This window comes from Triticum dicoccoides, chromosome 5B, assembly GCF_002162155.2.
Source record: "Triticum dicoccoides isolate Atlit2015 ecotype Zavitan chromosome 5B, WEW_v2.0, whole genome shotgun sequence".
NCBI classification, from domain to species: Eukaryota; Viridiplantae; Streptophyta; class Magnoliopsida; order Poales; family Poaceae; genus Triticum; species Triticum dicoccoides.
In genome coordinates this window covers 296,974,552-296,999,914 of record NC_041389.1, presented here as the reverse complement: position 1 = coordinate 296,999,914, position 25,363 = coordinate 296,974,552, and the positions used below count along the sequence as shown (strand labels likewise).

At 52.0% G+C, this 25,363-nt stretch overlaps 3 protein-coding genes across 3 annotated transcripts; 2 read left to right on the top strand and 1 right to left on the bottom strand.

The window, feature by feature from the left end:
- Nucleotides 1-16,864: 16,864 nt before the first annotated feature.
- On the top strand, nucleotides 16,865-19,832 carry LOC119308541. Its single transcript, XM_037584670.1, has 10 exons — nucleotides 16,865-16,907; nucleotides 16,990-17,259; nucleotides 18,053-18,317; nucleotides 18,405-18,468; nucleotides 18,551-18,676; nucleotides 18,754-18,996; nucleotides 19,244-19,318; nucleotides 19,404-19,478; nucleotides 19,551-19,713; nucleotides 19,800-19,832. The coding sequence occupies exons 2-8, from the start codon at nucleotides 17,036-17,038 to the stop codon at nucleotides 19,466-19,468; spliced, it is 1,062 nt and encodes a 353-aa protein (XP_037440567.1). The 5' UTR covers nucleotides 16,865-16,907; nucleotides 16,990-17,035; the 3' UTR covers nucleotides 19,469-19,478; nucleotides 19,551-19,713; nucleotides 19,800-19,832.
- An 860-nt stretch (nucleotides 19,833-20,692) lies between these two features.
- On the bottom strand, nucleotides 20,693-21,646 carry LOC119308542. Its single transcript, XM_037584671.1, has 2 exons — nucleotides 21,328-21,646; nucleotides 20,693-21,246 (listed from the first exon to the last, which is right to left on the bottom strand). The coding sequence occupies exons 1-2, from the start codon at nucleotides 21,613-21,615 to the stop codon at nucleotides 20,971-20,973; spliced, it is 564 nt and encodes a 187-aa protein (XP_037440568.1). The 5' UTR covers nucleotides 21,616-21,646; the 3' UTR covers nucleotides 20,693-20,970.
- Nucleotides 21,647-21,666: 20 nt separating this feature from the next.
- On the top strand, nucleotides 21,667-25,269 carry LOC119308539. Its single transcript, XM_037584668.1, has 3 exons — nucleotides 21,667-22,623; nucleotides 23,685-24,466; nucleotides 24,712-25,269. The coding sequence occupies exons 1-3, from the start codon at nucleotides 21,880-21,882 to the stop codon at nucleotides 25,046-25,048; spliced, it is 1,863 nt and encodes a 620-aa protein (XP_037440565.1). The 5' UTR covers nucleotides 21,667-21,879; the 3' UTR covers nucleotides 25,049-25,269.
- The last annotated feature ends 94 nt before the right edge of the window (nucleotides 25,270-25,363 follow it).

Sequence of the window (25,363 nt, the reverse complement as noted above, 5' to 3'; positions counted from 1 at the left end):
TCCATCCAATGGCCGTCATGCCTCTTCAATCTCTGCTCTTCCTGCTCCAGCCGCTCAAACAAGCATCGGCGGGACTGCCTGCTCCCTCCTCCCTGCGGTCGGCTGTGCTGCCGCGCAGCCCTCACCGCCCCACCGTACTCCCATCGCTGGCCTAGCCATCCCTCTACTCACCCACACCTACTGTTATTCTCCGGCGACGGCAAATGAACTAGTAAACCCTCGTATAGTCGTACTCCCCTCCGTGTGGGAAACAACTGCCGAGTCTTTCCTGCCTCTGTGTCGTTCTCTTCCTAGGCCTCACCGTCGTCCACCACCCTGGTGCTCTCGGCGAGGCCTGGTCAACGTGGTCAACAACCGACATGCATCTGAAGTGGACTGTACGTGGAGAGGCTGACAGCTGGGTCCACGGCCGCATGCAAGGAAATGCCTCCTTATTACGCGCAAAATAATGATTCCTCCACCTGACATCGAGGACCCACCAAAAGGGACTCTGTATTTCACGAAAAAAAACATTACCGCCGCAGATAGCTCGGACCCACCAGCTATATCTTCGCACACAAGGAAGTGCCTCCTTATTACGCACAAAAAAATGAATACTCCCCCTGTCAGCTGGGACCCAGTATAGTGGCAGGCTGACTTGTGGGCCTACTAAGTTGACGGGGATGGAGGGCTTTGTCAACTTAGTCAATATGCACGATTCTAGCTCCAGTGACTGTACGATGTCCATCCAACGGTCATAGTGCTTCTTCAACCTCTGGTCTTCTTGCTCCAGCCACCCAAACCAGCACCGATTGTGCCTCGTGCTCCTGCCACCCGTGGCCGTCTGCGATGCGGCGGAGGCGTCACCGCCCCCTACTACTCCCACCGCTGGCCAGGCCATCCCTCTACTCACCCACACCCCCTGTTATTCTGCGGCGATGGCAGCCTCACACCACAGCGAACTAGTGAACCCTCGTACTCCTCTACGCGTGGGCATCCACTGTCGCGTCTTCCATGGCTCCGCGTCGTCCCCTTCCTAGGCCTCACTGTTGTCCACCGCCCTGGTGCTCTCGGTGCGGCGTGGTCAACGTGATCAAGGAATGGCTTCCATCGGACGGGGACTATACGTGGAGAGGCTGACAGCTGGGTCCACAGCCGCAGCAAGGAAGTGCCTCCTTATTGCGTGCAAAATAATTATTCCTCCACCTGACAGCGGGGACCCACCGGACGGGCCACCATATTTCACGAAAAAAATGTTCCCCCCTGACTACTGGGACCCACCAACTACATCTTCGCACGCAAGGAAGTGCGTCCGGGCAAAAAAAAACGATCCGCCCCCTGACTGCTGGGACCCACCAGCTACATCTTCGCAGGCAAGGAAGTGCCTGACAGTCGGGACCCACCTGATCAAAGCGTACGTAGATTGTCATTCTGGTCGCGAACGTGTACGTACATACTGGTCGATGTAGAGGCACGCACGTGTCGTAGTAGAGGCGCGCACGTGTCGTAGTAGAGGCGCGCATGTAGCATGTACACGTACGTACAGCAGCGAGGGTGCAAGAAAGAAAATACGGCCACGTACGTACATACAGGCAGGGTCTCGAACGCCTACTCGCGCATACGTACATGGCTGGGTCGGAACGGAGAAACAGTGTCATCGTCGTGTTTATGGGGAGGCAACGAAATGCGTTGTGTTCATGGGGAGGCAACGGAATGCGTCGTGTTCATCGGGAGGCAACGGAATGCGTGGGAGCCAACCGGCTGGGTCGGAACGGAATGCATGGTCGTGTCCATCGTGAGGGCTTGGACGGAACAGGCGGTGGAAACGAGGCCTGGCGTACCACACAACGGAGGAAACGGCCTTGTGTTCGACCGGCCACGTTCGAAACGGGATCCTATTCATCGGGAGGGGTCTGGCGTACCGCAAAACGGAGGAAACGGACCTCCTACGGTCGAAACGAGGGTCCTGTTGATCGGGAGGGGTGTGGCATACCGCAAAACGGAGGAAACGGACCTCCTACGGTCGAAACGAGGGTCCTGTTGATCGGGAGGGGTGTGGCGTACCGCAAAATGGACGAAACGGACCTCCTACGGTCGAAACAGGGGTCCTGTTGATCGGGAGGGGTGTGGCGTACCGCAAAACGGACGAAACGGACTTGTGTTGGAGCGCTACGGTCAAAACGGGGGTCCTGTTCATCGGGAGGGGTGTGGCGTACCGCAAAACGGGACTCCACGGGATACTGTTCATCTCCACCGTCGACCTCCTCCAGCCTCCACAGGCTACCGTCGACCTCCTCCAGCCTCCACGGGCTCCTGTTCATCCAGCCTCCACCGCGCGCTACTCCACCGGCTACTGTTCAACCACCCCTCCACCGTCTACTGTTCATCCAGCCCTCCACCATCTACTATTTATCCAGCCCTCCACACCACGGGGTCCTGTTCAACCACCCCTCCACGGCCACCCCTCCACCGTCTACTGTTCATCCAGCCCTCCACACCATGGGGTCCTGTTCATCCAGAGGCAACGCCACCGCTCACTGTTCATCCAATCGATCGGCTCCAGTTAGCAGCAGTAGCGAAGGAATAGCTCCATCGGGTTCAGTTAACAGCCATCGATCGATCGCTCGGGTTCAGTAATGCGTAGCCTGTAGTGCAATCGCTCGGGTTCAGTTAGAGCCCAACGCCTCGCTCGGGTTCAGTTAGAGCCAATGCCTCGCACACACGCGCGTACCTATACGAGAGAAACGTGCATCACTCGGCCCCCGACCTCCCACCGTAACCGGGAACTCCCCGAAATTTTCCTCCCCCTCGCTTCTACCACGGTTTTTTCCGTCATGGACGGCCCAAAGAATGTCATGCAACTGCGTCTTCGGCCCGCCCAGGACGAAAAGCCCATTTTCTGTCATGATTTTTTGTCATGGAAGTAGGAGCCCACCACATCTATGATTATACCGGGTTTTGTCACAATTATCATCATAGAAGTGTCATATGTATGACAGAAAAAAATTTCGTTCGGCCCAAAATGTCACGGATGTGTCTTTTTTTTTGTAGTGTGAGTAGGGCAATTGTGAATCATCAATTTCATTCTTTCCCAAGATTGGGCAACATGCTCATGATCAAGTTGTTTAAAATTCATAATATCGTTCCTAAGAGTGATAATCTTAGCGGGAGGAAAATACTTAGAGATAAAAGAATCTTTGCACTTGTTCCAAGAATCAATACTATTTTTAGGCAAATACGAAAACCAAACTTTAGCACGATCTCTAAGTGAAAACGGAAATAACTTCAATTTAACAATATCGTTATCCATATCTTTCTTCTTTTGCATATCACACAAATTAACAAAGTTGTTTAGATGAGTAGCGGCATCTTCACTAGGAAGGCCGGTGAATTGATCTTTCATAACAAGATTCAGCAAAGCAGTATTGATTTCACAAGACTCGACATCATTAAGAGGAGCAATCGGAGTACTAAGGAAATCATTATTATTGGTATTCGAGAAATCACACAATTTGGTATTATCTTGCGCCATGGCAACAAGTAATCCAACACACAAGCAAACATAAAAAGGGCAAGTGAAAAGAGAGGAGGAGATTGGGAAAGAGAGGGCGAATGAAACGACAAGGGTGAAGTGGGGGAGAGGAAAACGAGAGGCAAATGGCAAATAATGTAAATGCGAGGGAGATGGGTTTGTGATGGGTACTTGGTATGTCTTGACTTGAGCGAAGACCTCCCCGGCAATGGCGCCAGAAATCCTTCTTTCTATGTCTTGAGCTTGCGTTGGTTTTCCTTGAAGAGGAAAGGGTGATGCAGCAATAGTAGCGTAAGTATTTCTCTCAGTTTTTGAGAACCAAGGTATCAATCCAGTAGGAGGCTCCTCAAAAGTCCCACGCACCTACACAAACAAACAAAGAACTCGCAACCAACGCAATAAAGGGGTTGTTAATCCCTTCACGGCCACTTGCGAAAGTGAGATCTAATAGAGATAGTATGATAAGATAAATATATTTTTGGTATTTTATAATCTAGATGCAAAAAGTAAAGATGCAAATAAAAGTAGATTGGAAGCAAATATGATAAGAGATAGACCCGGGGGCCATAGGTTTCACTAGTGGCTTCTCTCAAGATAGCATAAGTATTATGGTGGGTGAAAAAATTACTGTCGAGCAATTGATAGAAAAGCGAATAATTATGAGATTATCTAGGCATGATCATGTATATAGGCATCACGTCCACAACAACTAGACCGACTCCTGCCTGCATCTACTACTATTACTCCACACATTGACCGACTCCTACCTGCATCTAGAGTATTAAGTTCATAAGAACAGAGTAACGCCTTAAGCAAGATGACATGATGTAGAGGGATAAACTCATGCAATATGATATAAACCCCATCTTTTTATCCTCGATAGCAACAATACAATACGTGCCTTGCAACCCTTTCAGTCACTGGGTAAGGACACCGCAAGATTGAACCCAAAGCTAAGCACTTCTCCCATGGCAAGAAAGATCAATCTAGTAGGCCAAACCAAACTGATAATTCAAAGAGACTTGCAAAGATAACTCAATCATACATAAAAGAATTCAGAGGAGATTCAAATATTTCTCATAGATAAACTTGATCATAAACCCACAATTCATCGGAACTCGACAAACACACCGCAAAAAGAGTTTACATCGAATAGATCTCCACAAGAGAGGGGGTGTCAGTGGGAAACGACACCTATGGGATCACTGGAATACCTTCTACGGTTGCGGGGCGCGGGGATCGTGAGAAGAGCGGGACTAGTAGACAACACAAAGGGGATTTACCCAGGTTCGGGCCGCAAAGATGCGTAAAACCCTACGATCCTGCTTTGGTGGATGTATTTAGTGTTCTTGAGCTCTCGAACTAGCTCTAGGTGATGCGAGGTTCGAAAGAGCCAAATCCTTTCCCCGTGTGCCATGGGCCTCCTTTTATAGGCCAAAGGGGCTGCCACAGTGGCACACAGGAGGTGGAAAGCGCTACAGCATTGCGAGCTTATCGTTGGTATTACAGGACAAAGTGCATTTAATGCAAGGCTTAGGTGTCCCTTCGCTTTATCGGGGACGGGGGTGAGGCCCGTCCCATCCATCGCCGCTCCTTCTTGCTTCGACACGCGCCCTGGCCAGCGATGCATGCGGTGCCATGTAGGAAGGAAGAGGTGGCGTGGTGGTGGAGCCTCCATGAAGGGTTGCATGTTTCCACGCATGTGCCTGCCCAGCTGGTTGGGTCGACGGCTACATGCGAATGGCGGCGAATACTTAGCTGGCGCGAGCCTGGCAGTGGCATTACCGGTGCGCTTGGTGAGGGTCTTGCCGGGTGGCCCGGCAAGGGTCTTGCCGGGTGGCCCGGCAAGGGTCTTGCCATGGCGCACTGGCTTCCCCGGCAAGGATCTTGCCGAGGGTCTTGTGGGTTTCTTGGGTGAGGATAGTTGCCTTCCTATCCTCACTTGATCTCGAGCATTCTATGTCTTCACAAAGATCTGCATGCCACCACGGAGGTGCCTCCCGAGCCATGTCCCGACGTGTTTGTCTAGCGTGGGTGGGCTCAAAGGTGGCTCACTCGGCTGGTGGGGGCGAGCTCCCCCGGCAAGGGTCTTGCCGGGGCCGCTGAGGCTGCCCCGGCAAGGGTCCTTGCCGGGGAAACCTGCTCGTCCATCTGATCTTTGTGGCCTTGGTCCTTGTTGTTGCTTTGTTTGTCTCGTGCCTTCGGCTTCTCTCCGGCTTCCCTTTCCTGCCCTGTTATGCATGGCCGCGGCGGGAGGCTCTTGACTGCCCATGCACAAGTAAAGGGGTCAAAAGCAGAGCCCCTACTTTTGTACACCGACATGAGCCCCCGGGCCTAGGCCACACATAAGTCCAGCACGTTGTTGGGCCTGGCCCAGAATGGTGCGCGGGCAGTTGAGGCGGATTTTTACCGCGGCCATTGTTCCGTCCGCTGCGCTTCCCCACGACCCGTGTTGAACGCGTGACGTGGGGGTCGTGCGCGCACATGACATGGGAGGCATGCGTGGGACAGCGCTCGCACGCATGCGTCGTATCGCAGTTAATGGGAAAGGAGGCGGACTGGATTCTTCCTTCTTCTCGAGCCTCTCTGCCTTCGCCCATGGCCATCGTGCTTCTGCCATCCTCTGCATTTTTGCTTCCCACAGCCGCCATGGAGCCTAAGTCCACCAAGAGTAAGGGAGCGGCGAAGGACACCGGCGTGTCGGAGCAGCTAGAGAGCGAGTTGGTGGTGCGACGGGCGCAGTCCGCCTACTTCCCCTCGACGGTCGGCATGCCCGAGCTTCGAGATATGTTCAAGGACCTGCGGGGAGTGAAGACGGGGGGAGAGAAGACGGGGCATCCAGCCACCCACGTCATCCCCGCCAGCGTCGGGCCTTCCCCAAATCGGTACCGCTTCTTCATCAACTATTTCTCCTGCGGGCTCTGTCCCCCCTTTTCTGATTTCTTCAAGGACATCATGCACACCTATGGCTTACGCCTCTTGGATTTCACTCCGAATGCCATGGCGTGCATGGCCCTCTTCGCCCATCTCTATGAGGGCTTCGTCGGGGTGTACCCCAGCACGGTGCTCTTCCGCCATTACTTCTCCCCTCGGATCCAAAAATGGGGCGCCATTGTTGGCTGCATCGCCTGGATCCCGAGGGCCAAGGGGGCGTACCCGGACGGCGCCACGCATGAGAGGTGGGAAGAATGGCGGGGTCGGTGGTGCTAGATTGAGGAGAAGGACCTGCCAGCATTCTGCGAGGTTCACCAGAAGCCGCCGGTCCGTGGCGGCGATTGGGGCGACGTCGACGCCGATGACGCGAAGCTCACGGTCGCCACCACCAGGATTCTTTGGCTCACCCAGGTCGAGCTCACCCTCGAGATGATCGGGGCGGACTTCATCCGCCGCCGGATTGCCCCTCAGCACGACAAGGGGAGGCCGGCCTGGCTCTTCGTGAACACCACCGACATCATGAGGCTCCACCCCGGCCTCGACAACAACCTGACGGTGCTGCGGCACGCCCATCTTTACCAGCAAATCTTCCAGCTCGAGGTTGACGACAAGGGCGAGGTCGATCGGTCCGGCAAGCTTGCCAGGGCCGCTGCGAAGGCCGACAAGGTCGACAAGGAGCCCCTTTTCAAGCTGCCGGCGGGAGTGGTCCCGCTGAGCAACAACTCTCGCCGGAATGAGATCATCGCCATGATGCCCCTCTTCAACGCGCATGGCTTTGACCCGAACTGGGTTGAGCCGGATGGGCTCGTGGTGCAGGAGTTCTTCGACACTCTGCACGAGATATATGTCACCGATGAACCGCGTCTTATCCAGGACACCTCTCCGGCGGAGCTGGACTATATCGCCGCCAGGGTGGAGGAGGCGAGGCTTGCCGAGGAGGAGGCAAAGCTCGTCAGGGAGGCCGGCAGCACCGGCAGCGTGGTGGACAAGGCCGTGGCAGAGGCGGAGGAGGGGGAGCTCGCCCGGTGGGCTGCAACCGCTGGGGAGGCAGCGGCGCCGACACTGGGGCTCCCCTTGTTGAAGACGCCGCCGACGGGTCGTCGTCGGAGGAGGGCGGGGAGGAGAGGACCGCGACCGCCGATCCTCCGATCACTGGAAAAAGGCGGGTCCTGCGGCAGGCCACCTCCGACGAGCCGGTCTACCTCGACCGGCCGCGCAGCCGCGGCAAGCCCAGGAAGCGCCCGTGCACCAGACAAGGGCGATGGCGATGAAGAGAACGGCGAAAGCCGTGGCATCCAAGAAGAAGGCATCTGCTTCTTCATCGTCCAAGCGCGCCCAGACGCCATCGCCTCCCCCCTTGCCGACAATCATCGGCGCGGGGATTGGGTTTGACTTCGGGCCTCTCAGCCCGGAGAGAGAGATCGGGCCTCTCAGCCCGGAGAGGAAGAGGAAAGCAACAGAGGAGGAGGAGGAAGAGAATGAAGAGTAAGCCTCTGCTTTCCTCCCTCATTCCTTACACTCCCCCGGATGGCGTTGCTTACTTGTCTTCATCTCGCAGGGATGTGGAGACGCTGGCCTAGAGGATAAAGAGGGCCAGGATTTCGGCGAGTGGCCAGCCCCTGGCAGGCACCTCCAGTACGCCACTAGTGGTGTCGAGCAGCCCGGATAGCAGCCCCCAACCCAGCCCCCAGCGTAAGTCCACCATCCGCCCTCTATCAACGTGTGTTAGGTGCGATGCTTCGGTGTTAACCGTGCCGTGGATGCAGGAGAGGAGCAGCACCAAAGGGAGCCACAGAGGGCTTCTCCGATCGTGCCGCCTCCATCAGCTATGCCGCCCCAAGGGGCGTCCCCGGCAAGGACACCAAGCACCGAGGCCGTGCACACGGAGGTGGGGGAGGAGAACGTAGGGGCCGGTGGCTTTGCCTCGACGCCAAACCTTGGCGGAGAAGGGGCTTCCGCCTCTCGGCCCGGCACGGATAAGCTACTCGCTCTCCACTTCTACTTGCATTCTTCTTTTTCTCTTTTCCTTATTGGCTTTTGATCCTGGCTCCGCCCTGTCTCCTTCTTGGTGTCCAGACCCCTCCTCGGAGGACGTCGACACCACCATCAAGGACATCGCCGCGGAGGCCGCGGCGGAGGCGGAGAAGATTGCTACCGAGGAGAGCGCCAGGGGCGCCGCCGAGGATGCCGCTAAGGGTCCCGTCGAAGAGCCCGACAAGGGGCCTGCCGAGGACGCCGGCAAGGCCACTGCCGAGGAGGTGGCATTTGATGACCTGCCCTCCTCCTCTGCTGCCTCTAGCCCCGGCAGGTACCTGAGAGTCAACGACGACCTCTTCGTCCATCTCCTTTGCGCGTCGAGCACCAGGGCTCGCTTTGAGGGAGAGGTGTTTGATGAGGAAGCGCTTGCCGCTGCTGGGCTCGAGGTCGTCGATGAGCCGGGCGTTGGTGGTGCCGGCTCCCAGGAGGAGCAGCTGCTCCAGTCCATGGGTGCCAGCTTCCGGAAACTTCAGGCACTCCACCGCGCCCGTCTGGACAAGGCCAAGTCCAGGAGGGCGATGGTGGAGAAGGCGGAGGAGGACTTTGGGGGGCCAGGGTGAGCTGGCCAACCGTGAGGTGGAGCTCGCCCTGAAGCTGGCCGACGTCGAGAAGGCCCAGGAGACGGCGAAGAGGTTGGTCGACGAAGCCAAAGCCGCTCGGACCCAGCACGAGGACGCACTGAAGACCCAGGAAGAGGACCTCGCCGAGCGCGAGGAGAAGCTTGCCGCCACGCTCCGCGGCAAGGACGAAGAGGTGGACAAGCTCGTCCTGCAGCAGACCCAAGAGCTGGAGCAGAGGCATCAGGAAGTACTCAACGTCCAGGCTCAGGCCTACGCTAGCAAGGTGAAGGAGCTGGAGGGACAAGCTCTGAAGCTGGCCCAGGAGAGGGACACGCTCAACAGCACCCTGACGGAGGCGCAGGGCGAGCTCATCAGCAAGGCCGGAGAACTCTTCGAGGCCAAAAACTCCATTAGCAACCTCAAGCTGAAGCTGGGAGCTCTAGAGAAGACGCTGTCGGAGGCCAGAACCCGGGAGGGGATCCTGACCAAGGAGCTGGCGACAGAGAAGCAGCAGCGGCCAAACGAGACCGCCAACCTCGAAGACCATGTGGCGGGCGAGAAGCGTTGGCTCGAATGCCTTGCTGTCGTTGCAAACTTGGTCGCCGATCAGCTGGCCATTATGGGGATGCCGGACATGAGCTACGCCCCAGAGGCGAACCTGAGCCCCAACGCCAACCTGACCATATACTTTGAGAAGGTCGTCGGTGCCCTGAAGCGGCTTCACTCCAACCAGGCGGCCTCCCTGGCCGAGGAATCCCGGATACTCTGCCAGGGGACCATGACCAGGGTGCTGACCAAGATTGCGCACTGGCACCCAGACCTCGACTTCGGAGCTGTGCTGAAGAGCTTGCCGGAGGATGTCGACATTGCGGCGCTCAATGAGTGTATCCAGCCCATCCTTAGCCGCATCGACAAAATCAAGAGGGTGGAGGGCCAGCGCCGGGACTAGGCATCCCATTCTCCGTCGCCGCTGTAGGTTCATGACCAAGACAATGCTATCTTTAGTTAGAACCGCGGCGGCAATTTGTGTAATGTAACTTTGTGATGCTCCTGAAACTATGCATGTTATTTTCCTGTTCGACTTTCCTTTGTATGTCCACCCTACGTCAACTGGGTAAGCTTGCCAGCATGTAAACCCAGGGCGGCGCTTTGAAGATGGATCCTCATTAGCCTGCCAGGTGTGCTTGTTGCCGGGCAAAGCACCTTGCCGCCCTTGGCGTGGCCGCTCGATCTGTCGAGCTTGACTCGAGTCAGAACCGAAAGCGTTGCCGATGGCGAAAGGCTACCCTGCCGCTCTCGACGCGGCTTCTTGAACTGTTGAGCAGACTCTAAACAGGACAAGGACGTTGCCGATCGCAGGAGGGCCCCTCTGCGTGCAGGCTTTCCATACATAGGCCGAACCGTCGAGGATAATAACCTTATATTTAAGGAGAAAAACTTAAAATTCAGCATGACTTAGCTCTCTCGTCACCACCTCGGCGTCCTTCGCGCCAACGGGCAGCGCTGCCTACTTGGCCAGTTTCTCCGCAGGGGCCGTGGCGATGAAGAACAGCTGAGTCGACTGCTAGGCCAGATTCTCATAATTGCGCCCCCTACCTGGCGCACCAAAGATGTCAATGGGAAACAACACCTATGGGATCACTGGAATCCCTTCTACGGTTGCGGGGCGCGGGGATCATGAGAAGAGCGGGACTAGTAGACAACACAAAGGGGATTTACCTAGGTTTGGGACGCAAAGATGTGTAAAACCCTAGGATCCTGCTTTGGTGGATGTATTTAGTGTTCTTGAGCTCTCGAACTAGCTCTAGGTGCTGCGAGGTTCGAAAGAGCCGAACCTTTCCCCGTATGCCATGGGCCTCCTTTTATAGGAGAAAGGGGCTGCCACAGTGGCACACAGGAGGTGGAAAGCACTACAGCGTTGCGAGCTTATCGCTGGTATTACAGGACAAAGTGCATTTAATGCAAGGCTTAGGTGTCCCTTCGCTTTATCGGGGACGGGGGCGAGGCCCGTCCCGTCCGTCGCCGCTCCTCCTTGCTTCGACACGCGCCCTGGCCAGCGATGCATGTGGTGCCATGTAGGCAGGCAGGCAGCTGAGGTGGCGCGGTGGTGGAGCTTCCATGAAGGGTTGCATGTTGCCACGTAGGTGCCTGCCCAGCTGGTTGGGTCAGCAGCTGCATGTGAACAGCGGTGAAGACTTAGCTGGCGTGGGCCTGGCAGTGGCCCTGCCGGTGCGCTTGGTGAGGGTCTTGTCGGGTGGCCAGGCAAGGGTCTTGCCGTGGCGCGCTGGCTTCCCCGGCAAGGATCTTGCCGGGGGTCTTGTGGGTTTCTTCGGTGAGGATAGTTGCCTTCCTATCCTCACTTGATCTCGAGCATTCTGTGTCTTCACAAAGATCTGCATGCCACTACGGAGGTGCCTCCCGAGCCCTATCGCGACGCGTTTGTCTAGCGTGGGTGGGCTCAAAGGTGGCTCGCTCGGCTGGTGGGGCGAGCTCCCCCGGCAAGGGTCTTGCCAGGGCTGCTGAGCTGCCCCGGCAAGGGTCCTTGCTGGGGAAACCTGCTCCGTCCATCTGATCTTTGTGGCCTTGGTCCTTGTTGTTGCTTTGTTTGTCTCGTGCCTTCGGCTTCTCTCTGGCTTCCCTTTCCTGCCCTATTATGCGTGGCCGTGGCGGGAGGCTCTTGACTGCCTGTGCACAAGTAAAGGGGTCAAAAGCAGAGCCTCTACTTTTGTACAACGACAGGGGGAGAACTTTGTATTGAGATCCAAAAAGAGAGAAGAAGCCATCTAGCTAATAACTATGGACCTGAAGGTCTGTGGTAAACTACTCACAACTCATCAGAAGGGCTATGGTGTTAACGTAGAAGCCCTCCGTGGTCGATTCCCCCTCCGGCAGAGCGCCGGCGAAGGCTCCAAGATGGGATCTCGTGGATACATAAGGTTACGGCGGTGGAAATTGTGTTCCGTTGGCCCCTGGATGTTTTCGGGGTACGTAGCCTTATATAGAAGGAAGAAGTACGTCGGTGGCCGTCCGAGGGACCCACGAGACAGGGGGCGCTCCCTATAGGGGGGGCGCCCTACCCTCTCGTGGCCGCCTCGGCTGCTTCTTGACTTGCACTCCAAGTCCCCTGGATCATGTTCGTTCCAAAAATCACGCTCCCGAAGGTTTCATTCCGTTTGGACTCCGTTTGATATTCCTTTTCTTCGAAATACTGAAATAGGCAAAAAAACAGCAATACGGGTTGGGCCTCCGGTTAGTAGGTTAGTCCCAAAAATGATATAAATGTGTAAAATAAAGCCCATAAACATCCAAAAGGGGTAATATAATAGCATGGAACAATAAAAAATTATAGATACGTTGGAGACGTATCACCCGCCTTCTCCGCCTTGGCTGTGGAGTCCCTCGCCATCGCAGCACACTCGGGTGGAGGAGAGGAGGAGGAATCGGAGTGGGTGAAAAGGGGATCTGAGGGCCGGACCGTTCCTCCCGAACCTTTTATACCTCCAGACAAAATCCTTAGCCAAATCCATCACCGCGAATCCCCAGATCGGCAGCCCGCATGGCGTGGCTTTGCATAGGACAAGCACAACACGTGGTGGGGATCATGCGCACAAATCAAGGAGCCACGCCCCCCACTTTCCCACTAACCATGGCGTTATCGTTTCAGCGTGTGAACGCATGAATTCAAATCCCAAGATTTCTGGGACAAATCAATCTGATTGATTACCAGCGATTCCTTTCCTAAAGGATGCACGTCAGTCCAACTGACCACCCTCCGACGGGACCCATGCACTCGGCCACATTAAACGCCCGACCGAAGTCCTCTTTAGGATCGTTATGTGACGAGCTTGACGCCCCTCTGCGGGTTCACTTGGCCCTCTCGGTAGGCTCCAAGGCACATGACTCGTAAACCTAGACTTGTAGTAGGCCTGCGCTGGCGTTCCCCTAGGATAAGGAGTGGCGTCTCTCTGGAGAGTTAGACCACACGGCAGCGTCGCCACTCGAGTTGTAATGGCATGCCCACACTTGGGCCCCTAGTCTATCTCCTCCGAGAGACAAAACGAATGCCACCGGGTTTTTCTCAACGATCGACAGCACCCAGTCATCTGGGTAAACCTAAAGTCTAGAATTTGTTGTGTTTTCGTCCAAGGAACAACAAATCACGGTTCGAAAACATATTCTGAGTGACCCTGCAGCACTCGTACTCAACCGAAGGGTCGGTTTGTTTGTCCTATGAAATCCCAACTAATTCGGGGGCTAATGATGCGGTCACCTATTACAGGTAGGGTCAAGGACCCACCATATGAGACCCACCTTGGGCACATCACCATCATAGGTAGGTCCCTGGACCATACCAGCATTCGGATGCATACACTAGGAGGTTCACTCGGGTGGCTCTGCAGCACTCGTACAACCACACGTCACTCGACGGACAAACTACCACTCAGACGTACTGGACAAGAAAGCGTCATGGGAGCTGCAACGGTCGAAGAATCCTAAGTCATCCACTAAATAGAGTTATAGCTACCATTACCTATAATTGTTGTACTAGAGGCTCATTACACTAGTAATTGTCTCATTCAATGACATTAATTACCTCGACGTCGTGGGAGACATGGGGCTGTAGCGCACTCTATATAAGCCGCTCCCCTCTCCATAGCCGGGGACGTTCAATCTCTGTAACCATATCCATCAAATCAAAGCAAGCCTCGGGGCACGAGACGTAGGGCTTTTACCTCCACCGAGTGAGGGGCCTGAACTCGTTAAACACCGAGTGTTACACCTACGTCGTAGCTAGTCTCTGCCCCTTATTCGTACCCCTAGCACCCATTGTCAGGATCATAACCCCGACAACAAGCGGTGGTGCGAGGAGAAAGCGGACGGGGAGAGAGAAGGTGGTGGAGGAGATATGTGACTGCAGGTGGGCCACATCACGTAAAATATAGCGTCGGCCTCCCCAGCTGCCCCCTAGGGGGCTGGGTTTGGGGTGGGTTTGACAGGGCCAATTTTACTTGAATCCGGCGAAAAACAAGGCTTTGGGGCGCGAGTGGAGCGTTTTTCTATCCCCTGGACTGAAAAAGTGGTCGTGGGGGTGCTCTTGGGGGGCTGGTGGAGATGCTCTAAGCCTTTGGATTAACTTGTTGAATGGCTAATCTTTACTCGCCTCTACCGTAAAACATCTCATATTTGATGCCTCGTTTCCATGGAATGTATACACAACATCAACTGCTTTTGACTAGTTGACTTATCATTCTTACAAGGAAAACAATGCCATGATGGGAAGGGGGGAAGGGTTGAGCAGACGTCCGATGATCTTGAAATGGAGATTTTCTACAAGCATTACTTGCAACAATAGTTCTCTTGTATATTGAGTAGTTGATGCATTCTGAGACTTCAACATTTAGTTTTTTTCTTGAATATGCACGAGTGTGCATAACATATATTAAAGAAGAAAGGCGAAGAGCGCCTCCACCGGTTATTTACAACGCATCGTGATAGACCTCACGAATACACGTACAACTCCACTCCACCCTAAACATAGGCTACTCCTCACCAATGCTCCACCATATTAGGCCTGCAAACACATAATCTACGTTTCCTTTTATGAGTCCAGCCAATGACCAAGTTCTACCTTCCGAGGAGATTTTGTGCAAGAGAGCACCAACCGATGGCGTGGCACCATCAAACACGACCGCATTCATGTGCTTCCACATTTCCCACATCGTCAGTAGTAGTAGTGTGTGGAGGTCCTTCGTATTTATGGTTGGTAATCCTTGTTTGATGCAGAGCCAAGTCTGGAGGGACTCTTGTGGAGTGGGTGTCCAATCTAGCTTCCCCATAGCCTGACATAACCTTGCCCACACCGTTCGGGCGAAGGCGCAAGTTAAGAGCACATGCTCTATTGTTTCTTCCTCTTGATGGCAGAGTGGACACTTGTCTTGATGTTGTAGTCCCCTCCTGGCCAGTCGATCGGATGTCCCACATCTATTGCGGAGGGCTAGCCAGGTGAAAAACTTGCATGTTGCCGAGCTCTCGATTTCCAAGTCAGGTCCGCAGTGGGTATGATCTCTCTGCCCCAAAACCTGGCGGCGTATGCCGACCTCACAGTGAACTTCACGCTCGTCTCCCAAGACCAAGAGATGCTGTCTGGAGCATTTTCTGTTGGTTCCCAATTTTGAATCCTCTGCCAAAGTTGTAGGAATTCCTGCAAAGCTTCCTCACCCAAGTTGGGGCCAACACTTGTAGCCCACGTCCCATTCTCCCACACATGCCTGAGCATGCATGTTCTCCGCACGAGGCTTGGCACCAGATCGTAGATGGCCGGTGCAAGTTCCTGTATCCTCCTTCCGTCAAGCCACCGATCTTCCTAGAAGAAGGTGTTCATTCCATCCCGTAGAGTGCATCTAGTAGCCACTTGGAATAGCTTCATCGACTCGTCTGGCACCTTGATTGTGAACTCGCTCCAAGGTCCGCTGCTATCAGCCCGTTGTAACCATGGCCACCTGGCCTGCATAGCTAAGTTGAGCCACCTCATATTGGGCAGACCTAGACCTCCTGCCCATTTTGGAGCGCACACAATCTCCCACGCCACAACATAGTTTTCACCATTTGCTTCGGCCTTGCGACACCACAGAAAGCCCCGGCACACCTTATTCATGGCGGCAATCGTCTTGATAGGAAGATCCAAAACCATCACAGCGTGAATGAGCATTGCACACAAGACCGAATGCACCAGAGTCAGTCTATCACTCTTTGGCATGAGAGCAGCCTTCCACTTCGGCAGGCGGTTCGCCATCTGGTCCACGAGATATTGAAGTTGCGTAGCAGATTGCTTTCTTAAGGACAGTGAGAGTCCAAGATATCGAACCAGAAAGGAGCCCACTAGACACCCAAGCTCCGCACTAGCCATAATGATACTTTGGTCCGAGCAGCGTATTGGCAATGCCACCGATTTGCCCATGTTAATATGCAGTCCCGACGCCTCCCTAAACAAGTCAAAGATGCACTTGCAAACCGCAAGGTACATGGGCTCCGGTTTGACAAACAAAACCATATTATCCACGAATATAGATATCCTCTTCCTCATTCCGGTTGTCGCCGGGGGGCGCAAGAGCCCTCTATCCGTGGCCTAATCGTACAAACATTGCAACGGCTCCGTGGTGTCCTTCAACATTTAGTTGTAAGCACCTAATCGTTACATGTAGGTGACCAGACTTTATTGTCCATGCTGGTGTTTAGGAAAATCCATCATGCATGCTGTGTGAGAAACCGGGAACATATATGCTTCTTTTGACGGGCAAGATGCAAATGTTACAAGGGGCATAAGTGAACAGCTGAGTGAATTGATCAGGTCCATTCCCTATAGATCCAACGCACCATGCAGTCCAGCAGCACCGTATCAGCCAATGGATGGGAGCACTGACAGCGGCAGGTGTCTTCCAGCGGAAGACATCGAAAATATCGGCGCAAAATACTCCCGTTCTGTTGATTGAGCTCGGGCTCAAATGAGCTCTTTATCTAGGCCCTTCAAAAGTACATCAGGATCTGTGCCATTTGTTTATACTCCTGGCGGTGGGCTGTTAAAAAATGCGGACTGTAGCGTAATACGTATATGACAGGCGCGTGTGGTGGGCCTCGTTTTGACGGGAGCTGGGACGTCGTTTGTCGCTGACGACTTGGGCCGAGGATCAGATAGCGCGTAGACGTCAGATCCGTGGCCCAGGAAGTTTGCTTTCCGTTCCGTGTGTGGGCTTGAGCGGTAATTGAATGGGTCGTTCGGTACCTTCGACAGCACACAGTTGACCTAACTTTGGGAGCTCTTGCAGATTCCGGCGGCGACGGCGGCAGCAGCGACCAGCATGGCAGCCGTAATCCTTCCCCACACTGCCTCTTCGTTCTGTACGCAGCGTAAGTAGTCGTTCTAAATGGATTTTGTTTGGCCTGCCTCAGATCCACTTTCCTTGAGGAGGTCGGTGAGTGTTTGGTGCCCGCCCCGATGGTGGCGGAGCCCATAGCGGTCGATACGGTAGTGGAGCTTGAGGTGGCGTTGCAAAAGATGCTGGATCAGGCGCAACCGGAGCCGGAGGGTCCGGCTTTCACAGCGAAGGCACAAATCTTGCCGGGCAGTGAAGCGGCGGCGGAGAGGAAAGCCAGTTCTCCACCCAGTTCGGAGCTGTCAACTGGGAAGATGAACCCCCGAGCGCCTGGATGGAATAAGAGGTCAGTAGTGGATTTCATCGTGTAGTTACCCAGGCATATGCAGTTCAATTATTCATCTAGCTGGGTCTGTGGGCACTTAAATTCATGTCTGGCAGACAACATTTCGGTGTCTCCACTCGATGGAACCTAGCCTCATTAATGAGTTCTTTGATGTACCTCTGAGTGTTTAGATGCATAGTTGTATGTCAAAAGTTTACTAGGGATTCAAAGCTTGACACTGGAACAAGAACAGAAAATTGTAGGTGGTGTGTTCCAGTGCTTGCCTAGTGCTTGCCTGTGGGGGCAGTTGTCAAGTTCAAATGCTTCCAGATGAAGAAAGCAGAGCTTGCAGTATTCAGTGTTGCTGACCCTCTTGCATTTTTGCTTTGATCTGGGGGTTGCATGCCTAGAAGCATAGTTGCCAGTGCTAGCAATGTAATTGCACTTGTTCAGGGTTCGCTGACTCCCTGGTAGTTAGAGAAATGACAGTTAGGCGGTTTTTCATCATCGAGATAAATAGTACTCCCTCCGTAAACTAATATAAAAGCGTTTAGATTACTATTTTAGTGATATAAACGCTCTTATATTAGTTTACGGAGGGAGTATAAGTGTAACGGCATGTAGCTAACTGGGTGCGAAAAATTTCAGTGGATAAAATAGCTAACATTAGACTAAGGAGGCAGTTTAAAGTCTGGTTGCTGTTGCAACCATACAGAATGTACAGTGGTGGCATTAATACTTTTAATTTCTCATTCGAACGCTGTGTTTCCTTAATGTTGCAAAAATAAAGCTATACATGGATGATGGTCTGTAGGTTGAGGACCGTTGCTGCAACTCCAAGCCGCCCACCTTGCCCAAACCGCACCAGTGCATTTGAGAAGGCCGTTCGTAGCTATGCCGAAAACCCAAGTGAGAATGTAATAACCCCAACTGTCGGCACATCGTTCGACTCGGTTGGGGAGGCATACGACTTTTACAATTTGTATTCATGGGAAAAGGGCTTTGGTATTCGATACGGTAAGAGCCGACTGAATGTTGAGAGGACGAAGTGCATGCAGGAAATAGTCTATGGTTGCTCGGTGAGTATGGAATTTTTGCTTTTTTGCTGGGGCTACTGACAGAGCAGAGTTGCTGTACATTGACTGAATTTCCGGAAATTTATGCAGGGGAAAGCTGGTGTGGAGAACACAAGGTCATGTCATTGCGAATGCCCTGCTCTGATAATGGCTGGTATATCGCAGATACATTGGCGGGCGGATGCCATTTGTTTGTGAGTATGTTTTGATCATGCTGTTTGTGCTGAAAAATGTAGGACCAATGCATCAGAGGCAAGTGGCGAATGCAACGACTGCTGTGTCGAGGCATAATGCCATTGATGCAGGTCCCCCGGGCTTCGGGCGTAGCACGGCCACATCTGTTGGTGTGCAACAGACAGAAGGTATGATGAGTGTTCACTGAATGAAAACAGGGATCTCCTGAACAAACTAATTAAAATGGAATTGTTGGGCTTGGCAGGAGATGAAAATGAAATGGGGAATATCTTGCAAGAGATCACAGAAATGCAAGCTACTACTATAGATGGGGGGAGAAGACATGTAATTTCATCATGCAAAAATATAACGATTGGCATGGAGTGTGCTAGAGCTAGGAATGTCACTGTGAAACATGAGAACGATGAGGATAGCTGTAGACAGCCTCGTGTGCTAGACATTGACGGGGAGTGTGCGAGGAAGCTCCAGAAAGAGCTGGACGAGGAATGTAAGTAACTTATTTTTTTCCAAGACTGAAGATATATTTGTGTTGTACATAGCGTAGTCCAAAAACAAATAGAGGTTAAATTAACGACTAGGCAATGGAGCAGTTGGCAAATGATGATCAGGTTGCATGTATGTATCAGAAGATGTATGACCAGAATGGTGAGTGGGATACAAATACAAGTAGATGTTTTTTTGTAGAAATGATGGCCATGTTGCGGGTAGCTAATGTCTTTGTGTCTTTTGTGTAGCCACTGACGAGCAAATCAGGGTGGCGACCACACATCATGGTCAGGGAACAGGGGCAGGTGGTCATAGAGCATCAGGTACATTTGTGGAAAAAATTCAATTCGTATTGACAGAATGATTTCACATTCACAAGTGCGTGTGATGAATTTTCTTGCTTTGTAGACATGGGAGTTCAGACGAGGTTGGACGATTTTTTCCACTGTCGGACTGGTCTGGCCAGACAATGAACCACTGAAGGTATTGTTGTGGGATGAGTAGAAGTAGCATATGACTGGCTAAACAAGGATGCTAAACATGTTTGATTTGCAGGACGGAGATGTGTCATTCGGAAGAAACGTAAGTGCAGCAAGAAATCAAGAAAGGGGAGGGCTAAACAACGAGGTTCTCAAATATTGTTCAGACGATCTGTCCAACAGAAAGCTCTGAATCAGATGACAGCAGCACAGATGACGGGAACATTGCTTACTACATAGTACGTAGACCGATCCGTTTGTCAATTTTGTGTACATGTTTCATATATGTGTGTGTGTGACAATAAAGCATTGGAAAAATCTTCAGGAGTTGCCAACATCGAGACGAAATACTATGCCAGTGAGGTGTGGGTGGGTGGCAGCAGATGTGGGGCGAGTTGCTGCGCCTGCTGCAGAGGTCGCAAATGTTTCCGTAGTCAATAATCCTGGTCAATAATAATCCTGGTCAGTGCACATGCTTACCTTGCTGACTCTTTTACCATGATTTCTATTCATATATGCACTGAAATATGAAAAAATGGTTCGGGTGCAGAACATTCAACTGGTTACACTTACCAAAGGACAACAAGTGAATGTCCGAATAACCTCAACAGCATGCTTGACAGATATACGAGATGTTGGTGCTGGACAGCAGCCTGTGGCATCATTCTCCGCTGAATCATCACTATTTATGTTGCTAGGAATCTGTAGGTTGGCATCGCCCGTATCCCCTTCACAGCTATCTTCATCGGACATGTTGGGTCTGCAACATGATCAGAGAAATTAAACCTGATATACAGTCCCTAACCAATGGAGTCACATGATGCAGTGCACGTACATCTAAAATGGATTGAAACTGATAGTAGATGATGGTTTTCAATAACTGTATAGGTGAAGCGGAATCTCTAGTATCGTAGTGACTGTAGATGATGGTTCTGGAATCTGAATCTAATTAAACACTGAAACCTATATTTTCTTATACACTCAAGCTAGAAACTGAATGTAGAGATGTATTGGCTGCATCTGAAGCGTGAATGAAGAAGTAATTATAAGTTATGGACATCCGTCTTGGTTTGAGATGATTTCTATGGAGCGAACTAGGCATATGTGGCTGCCAAATCTACCAACTCCTAATGAGGATCTGGCTGATCCAACCGGTGAATTAAAAGGGTAAACATTAGAAGAGCGGCATGGGCAGCACGGGACGCGGTGATTACCGGAGAACTTCAAACACTCTGAGCAGTACGTTAATTTACATATCCATGCTGGCATACAAATGACCTGACAAAATGCGTCGGGATGGTCGAGTTGAACACAAAAGCGAGCAGTAGAAACTAGACCGGAGGCACATAGTGGAATAATCAAACTAAAAAACAGTGGACTTAAGACTTAACTAGACGACTCCTCCATACTACATGGATCATTGACCACTAAACTAGCTGCTTCAGCATGGCGACGACGAGGATGAAGTTGGTTCCGGCCAGGAGCAGCGCCGTACGCTAGCTGTCAGTGAAGCAGCATTGAGGCGCCGCGCGGGCAACAGTGGACTGCTGCAGCGGTGGCTGGTTGCTTACATGGGCAGGCTGAATCTCCGCCTGTCCGCCGTCGTCGAAGTTGTGCTCTCGCCTTAGTCTCCGCTGGAGAGGACCGAACAGCGGGACGGGTGGACGGCAAGGGAGTGATGCAGCCTGCAGCACATACGGCTGCAACAGGCCATGACGAGTCAGCTCTGGCAGGTACGTCTTGGTGGATCTCATGAACTGGCATAGCCCAGCCTGCGTGGATCCTAAGTTCAGCACCAGATTGGGAGTGGCAAATCTAAAAGTGATTGTTCATCATGGAAGACGGGCACTTACATCTTTCCCGACGCACTTGTAGTACCGAGTTCTGCCGCGAGAGACGAAGGTGACCACCTTAAGCATTTGGCGCAAGGAATCAGTGGCAGCACTTCGTCTGGCTGTGATGATGAAGAAGAAGCAGCCATGGTCGCCAAGGAGAGGATAAGGGTGAGGAGCAGGGCGTAGATGAATCTTCGAGAGCAAGGGGTGGTGCTGGCGACGCAGTGCAGAAACATTAAAATATCCCCGGAGGGCACCATTTGGGAAGATAACGGATGAGCCGTGGACCACGACGCAAAGATTCATCTGAGCCGCCTCGCACGGGATGACGGACGTCGAAATGAATGCGGTAGGTAAGTGGGCCATAGTCTGTGAAAAAGCAGACATACTATAGAGAATACGGACTAAAAAACAATCCCTGATGCGAATCTTAGCGCGAAAGAACGGCTATGATAACAGGTGCATCTAAGCTCGAGCTCAGAATAGCACTTTCGCGTTCTGTTTCCAAACTCCAAGACCCCCCTTCCTCTTGTCTGTGCCGCACCGTCGCGGACCGGGTGCCTGCCGATCATGGCCAGCCGCGACGACCTCGCCGCGCTCCGCGAGCAGACCGCCCTCGCCTCCTCCGCGGCCGTCTCCGTCTCCGACCTCGACCTCGCGTACCAGCTCCAGCTCGCCGAGGCCATCCAGGCATCTCTCCGACTCGACGCCCTCTCCAGTAATCCCTCCTCTTCCAAAGGCAAAGCCCCCATCGCCGCCGCCGCCGCCTCCTCCTCCTCCTCGTCCTCGTCCCGGTCCCAGCCCGCCCCTGCGCCGCCGGAGCCCTCGGACGCCTCCTACGCCCTGGCGGTCCACGCCGCCGACCTCGCGCGCGCCGAGGAGGACCACCGCTACGCCGAGGCCTGCCGCGCCTACCACGCCAGGGCCGCCGCCTCCGCCTGCGTCGCCGCCCACGACGCCATTTTCGCGCGCGAACTCGCCGCTGTCCCGGAGGACCAGTGGACCCACGACGGAGACAACATCGAGCGCCCCCTGGACTCGACCAAGCCCCTCTTCCGCGTCATGTTCAAGGGCATGGCGAGCAAGGAGGTGGTCGGGTCGCGGGACTGGGACCCCCGCGTCGCGGTCCTCGCCGTGGCGCTGTGCGACTCCCAGGGAAAGGTGGTGCTCAGGATACAGAAGCCGGTGGAAGGGTTTGTGGGCGGACGCATGATGCTCGAGGCAATGGCTCTCACCGAAGGCCTCCAGGCGGCGCTCGGGTTAGGGATCCAGAGCATCAGGATTCTCAACGATTACAAGGCACTCCATAACCATGTATGTCATGATGCAACCTCTAAATCACTCCGCTTTTATCATCTGTTTTATTACTGCTTAGTTGTTACTCGAAGTCCTCAGATTTGCTTATGCAGGTTAATAGAGAATCTTCTTGTCACGTCGCAGAATTGATCTCATTGTAGTATATATTTTGGTACTCTAATGTTGTTTCCTCATGTTTTACCATAAACTGATGGCTCTATCATCACATAACTGGATAATCCCATCTTTAGCTAATTGGTTTGAATAGGGGTCATAACCCATTTCCATTTTACCATACATCGGATATATGGTGTTTTTACAACAGGGATATACAGTTAACGAATCTCTTTGGTGAAATGAGATCACTGTCTTAAGCTAAATGTAGCTTAAAGACAAACTTACAGCTATGTGCTGTTTGGATATTCCTAATTATTTGCTGTACATGTTTTGTGTTTCTCTATCTGCTCTGCTTTCTGATTATGCTGTTAGAAAAGCAGAGGAGGATTTTATGCATTAGTTATTCATTTAATGTTATCGGTTTCAGCTGAAAATATTTTTCTGGTCCTGGTTTCATGTTTGATACAGAAAATGTTCTTGAACTCTTTAATTCAAACATTCCCAAGGTGAGTGTATTTGGGTTCAGAGCAGCTTAGTTAGTTTTAAGACATTATATTTGGACATGAATTGTGCTATGTGCTTGACCAATTTAGTAAGCTGTCAATGTGACTAGTATGGCAGCAATATTCAGTACTCACAAACGGTGTAGGTCAAAGATTAAGACTAAAATGAGACATTTATAGCAAGGGAACTTTTTTTCCTATTTGTCTGGCATAATGGAAACCTTAAAAGTTGAATAACTAACATCCAGTTTGGTGCAGGTCTTGGTTTTGAGTTCAGTAGAAGTATTTTCCCTTGCCGAAGTGAAAATTGAGTAAAGAAAAAAAATTCACGTTTTGCTTACATGCATATATAATTGGTGCGCATGCAAGTTCAGTGGTCACATGATTGAATTCTTTACCAGTGCTCTTATTGTGATGTCCTGTACTCTTATGCTTATTTCCTAATTTTTGGGATTGTAGATGCGTGGAATTTGGCGCCCGAAACAGGCGAAGCTTGCAGAAATGATAGATCAGGTTCTGTCAGTAGCAAAGAAATTCAAACAATGTGAAATTTCACTTGTGGAACGAGGCAAACTTGATTACGTGATGAAATTAGCAAGAGATTCGATACTCTCTCAGATTGCCAAAGCAGTTGCTGTGAATGCTAGCAAGGAGAAAAGAGAAACCTGCGCCATCTGCCTGGAAGACACCGATGTTTCTAAAATTCATGTGGTCGAAGGCTGTGCACATCGCTTTTGTTTCTGCTGCATGAAGGAGCATGTGAAAGTTAAGCTACTCCATGGAACTCTACCAGCTTGCCCACAAGATGGTTGCACTACAAAGCTAACCGTGGAGGGTTCAAAGATATTCCTATCGCCTCGACTGTTAGATATCATGGTGCAACGGATCAGGGAAGGACAGATCCCTGCTACTCAAAAGATTTACTGCCCGTACCCCAAGTGTTCAGCCTTGATGTCCTTGAGTGAAATGAAACACCCATTGCAAGAATCTTCCTCAAAGTACACCATTGCTGATGCTGCCACATTGAGGAAGTGTGTCAAATGCAGAGGCTCATTCTGCATCAGCTGTAAGGTCCCATGGCATGACAGGATGTCTTGTTACGACTACAAGAGTAGGTACCCCCAAGCTCGTCCAGATGATGCGAAGTTACAGAACCTTGCACGGCAGCAGCTGTGGCGCCAATGTGTCAAATGCAAGCACATGATTGAACTCTCAGAGGGCTGCTACCATATGACCTGTGTGTAAGTATCTGATTCTGGTTGTGCCGTTTTCATATCTATCTTTACCGATGTTACCATGAATGGCCTATTCTTATGATTTTTCATGTCAATCAATTCCTGTTGATGTGTTTTTCATGTCCTAATGCTCACATTTTCATGTCAATCAATTCCATGTTGATGTGTTTTTCATGTCCTAATGCTCACAGCCTCAGATTTGTTTCCTGTTTGACCTTTTCGTGCATCTTGTTCTCGCTCAATTCTTCCAGATGCGGCTATGAATTCTGCTACACCTGTGGGAAAGAATGGAAGGACAAGAAAGCGACCTGCTCCTGCCCGCTGTGGGATGAAGATAACATTATCCGTGATGGCATGGAGGAGGAGGATGACGACGACTATGACTATGACTATGACTATGAGGATGAGGATGAGGATGATGATGATTACAATGATTACTATGCTAGAGAAGGGCAACACTATGACAGGCATAATGCTGGCCACCAACATGGTGGAGGAGCGAGGAATTTTTATGACTACAACAATAATCCCGGGCATCATCCTCACCATGGCGGTGGAGGGGCACGAAATTTCTACAACTACAATTAGTCTATTTGCAGCTACAACTGATATTTGCGTTTGCGTTTAGTGTCTAACCAGTTGACTGCTGATGGTACTATCCGTTAGGCCCACATGAACTTAGGCAAGGCAAATTATGAGTGAACGTTGGTTTTTGCTCATGGCATATGTTCTTGATCTGATATTAATCAGCAGTGGTATTTTCTTTTGTGATAATGATACTCTCTAGGATAGTATGCACATGCTTCTCAGAACAGAGCTGACTCCGGTATTTTTTTGTTTATTTTTTCGTCTCTTCACTTCCATCTTAAACCTCAATCAGGAAACATATCACAGCTGATTAAT

Coding starts and splice junctions, on each gene's coding strand:
- LOC119308541 (XM_037584670.1), top strand. CDS start 17,036: ATGGTGGCGGAGCCCATAGCGGTCGATACGGTAGTGGAGCTTGAGGTG. Junction 17,260..18,052: donor GCGCCTGGATGGAATAAGAG/GTCAGTAGTGGA, acceptor GATGGTCTGTAG/GTTGAGGACCGTTGCTGCAA. Junction 18,677..18,753: donor TGGTGTGCAACAGACAGAAG/GTATGATGAGTG, acceptor TGGGCTTGGCAG/GAGATGAAAATGAAATGGGG.
- LOC119308542 (XM_037584671.1), bottom strand. CDS start 21,615: ATGAATCTTTGCGTCGTGGTCCACGGCTCATCCGTTATCTTCCCAAAT. Junction 21,247..21,327: donor ACAAGTGCGTCGGGAAAGAT/GTAAGTGCCCGT, acceptor GGATCCACGCAG/GCTGGGCTATGCCAGTTCAT.
- LOC119308539 (XM_037584668.1), top strand. CDS start 21,880: ATGGCCAGCCGCGACGACCTCGCCGCGCTCCGCGAGCAGACCGCCCTC. Junction 22,624..23,684: donor ACAAGGCACTCCATAACCAT/GTATGTCATGAT, acceptor TTGGGATTGTAG/ATGCGTGGAATTTGGCGCCC. Junction 24,467..24,711: donor TGCTACCATATGACCTGTGT/GTAAGTATCTGA, acceptor CAATTCTTCCAG/ATGCGGCTATGAATTCTGCT.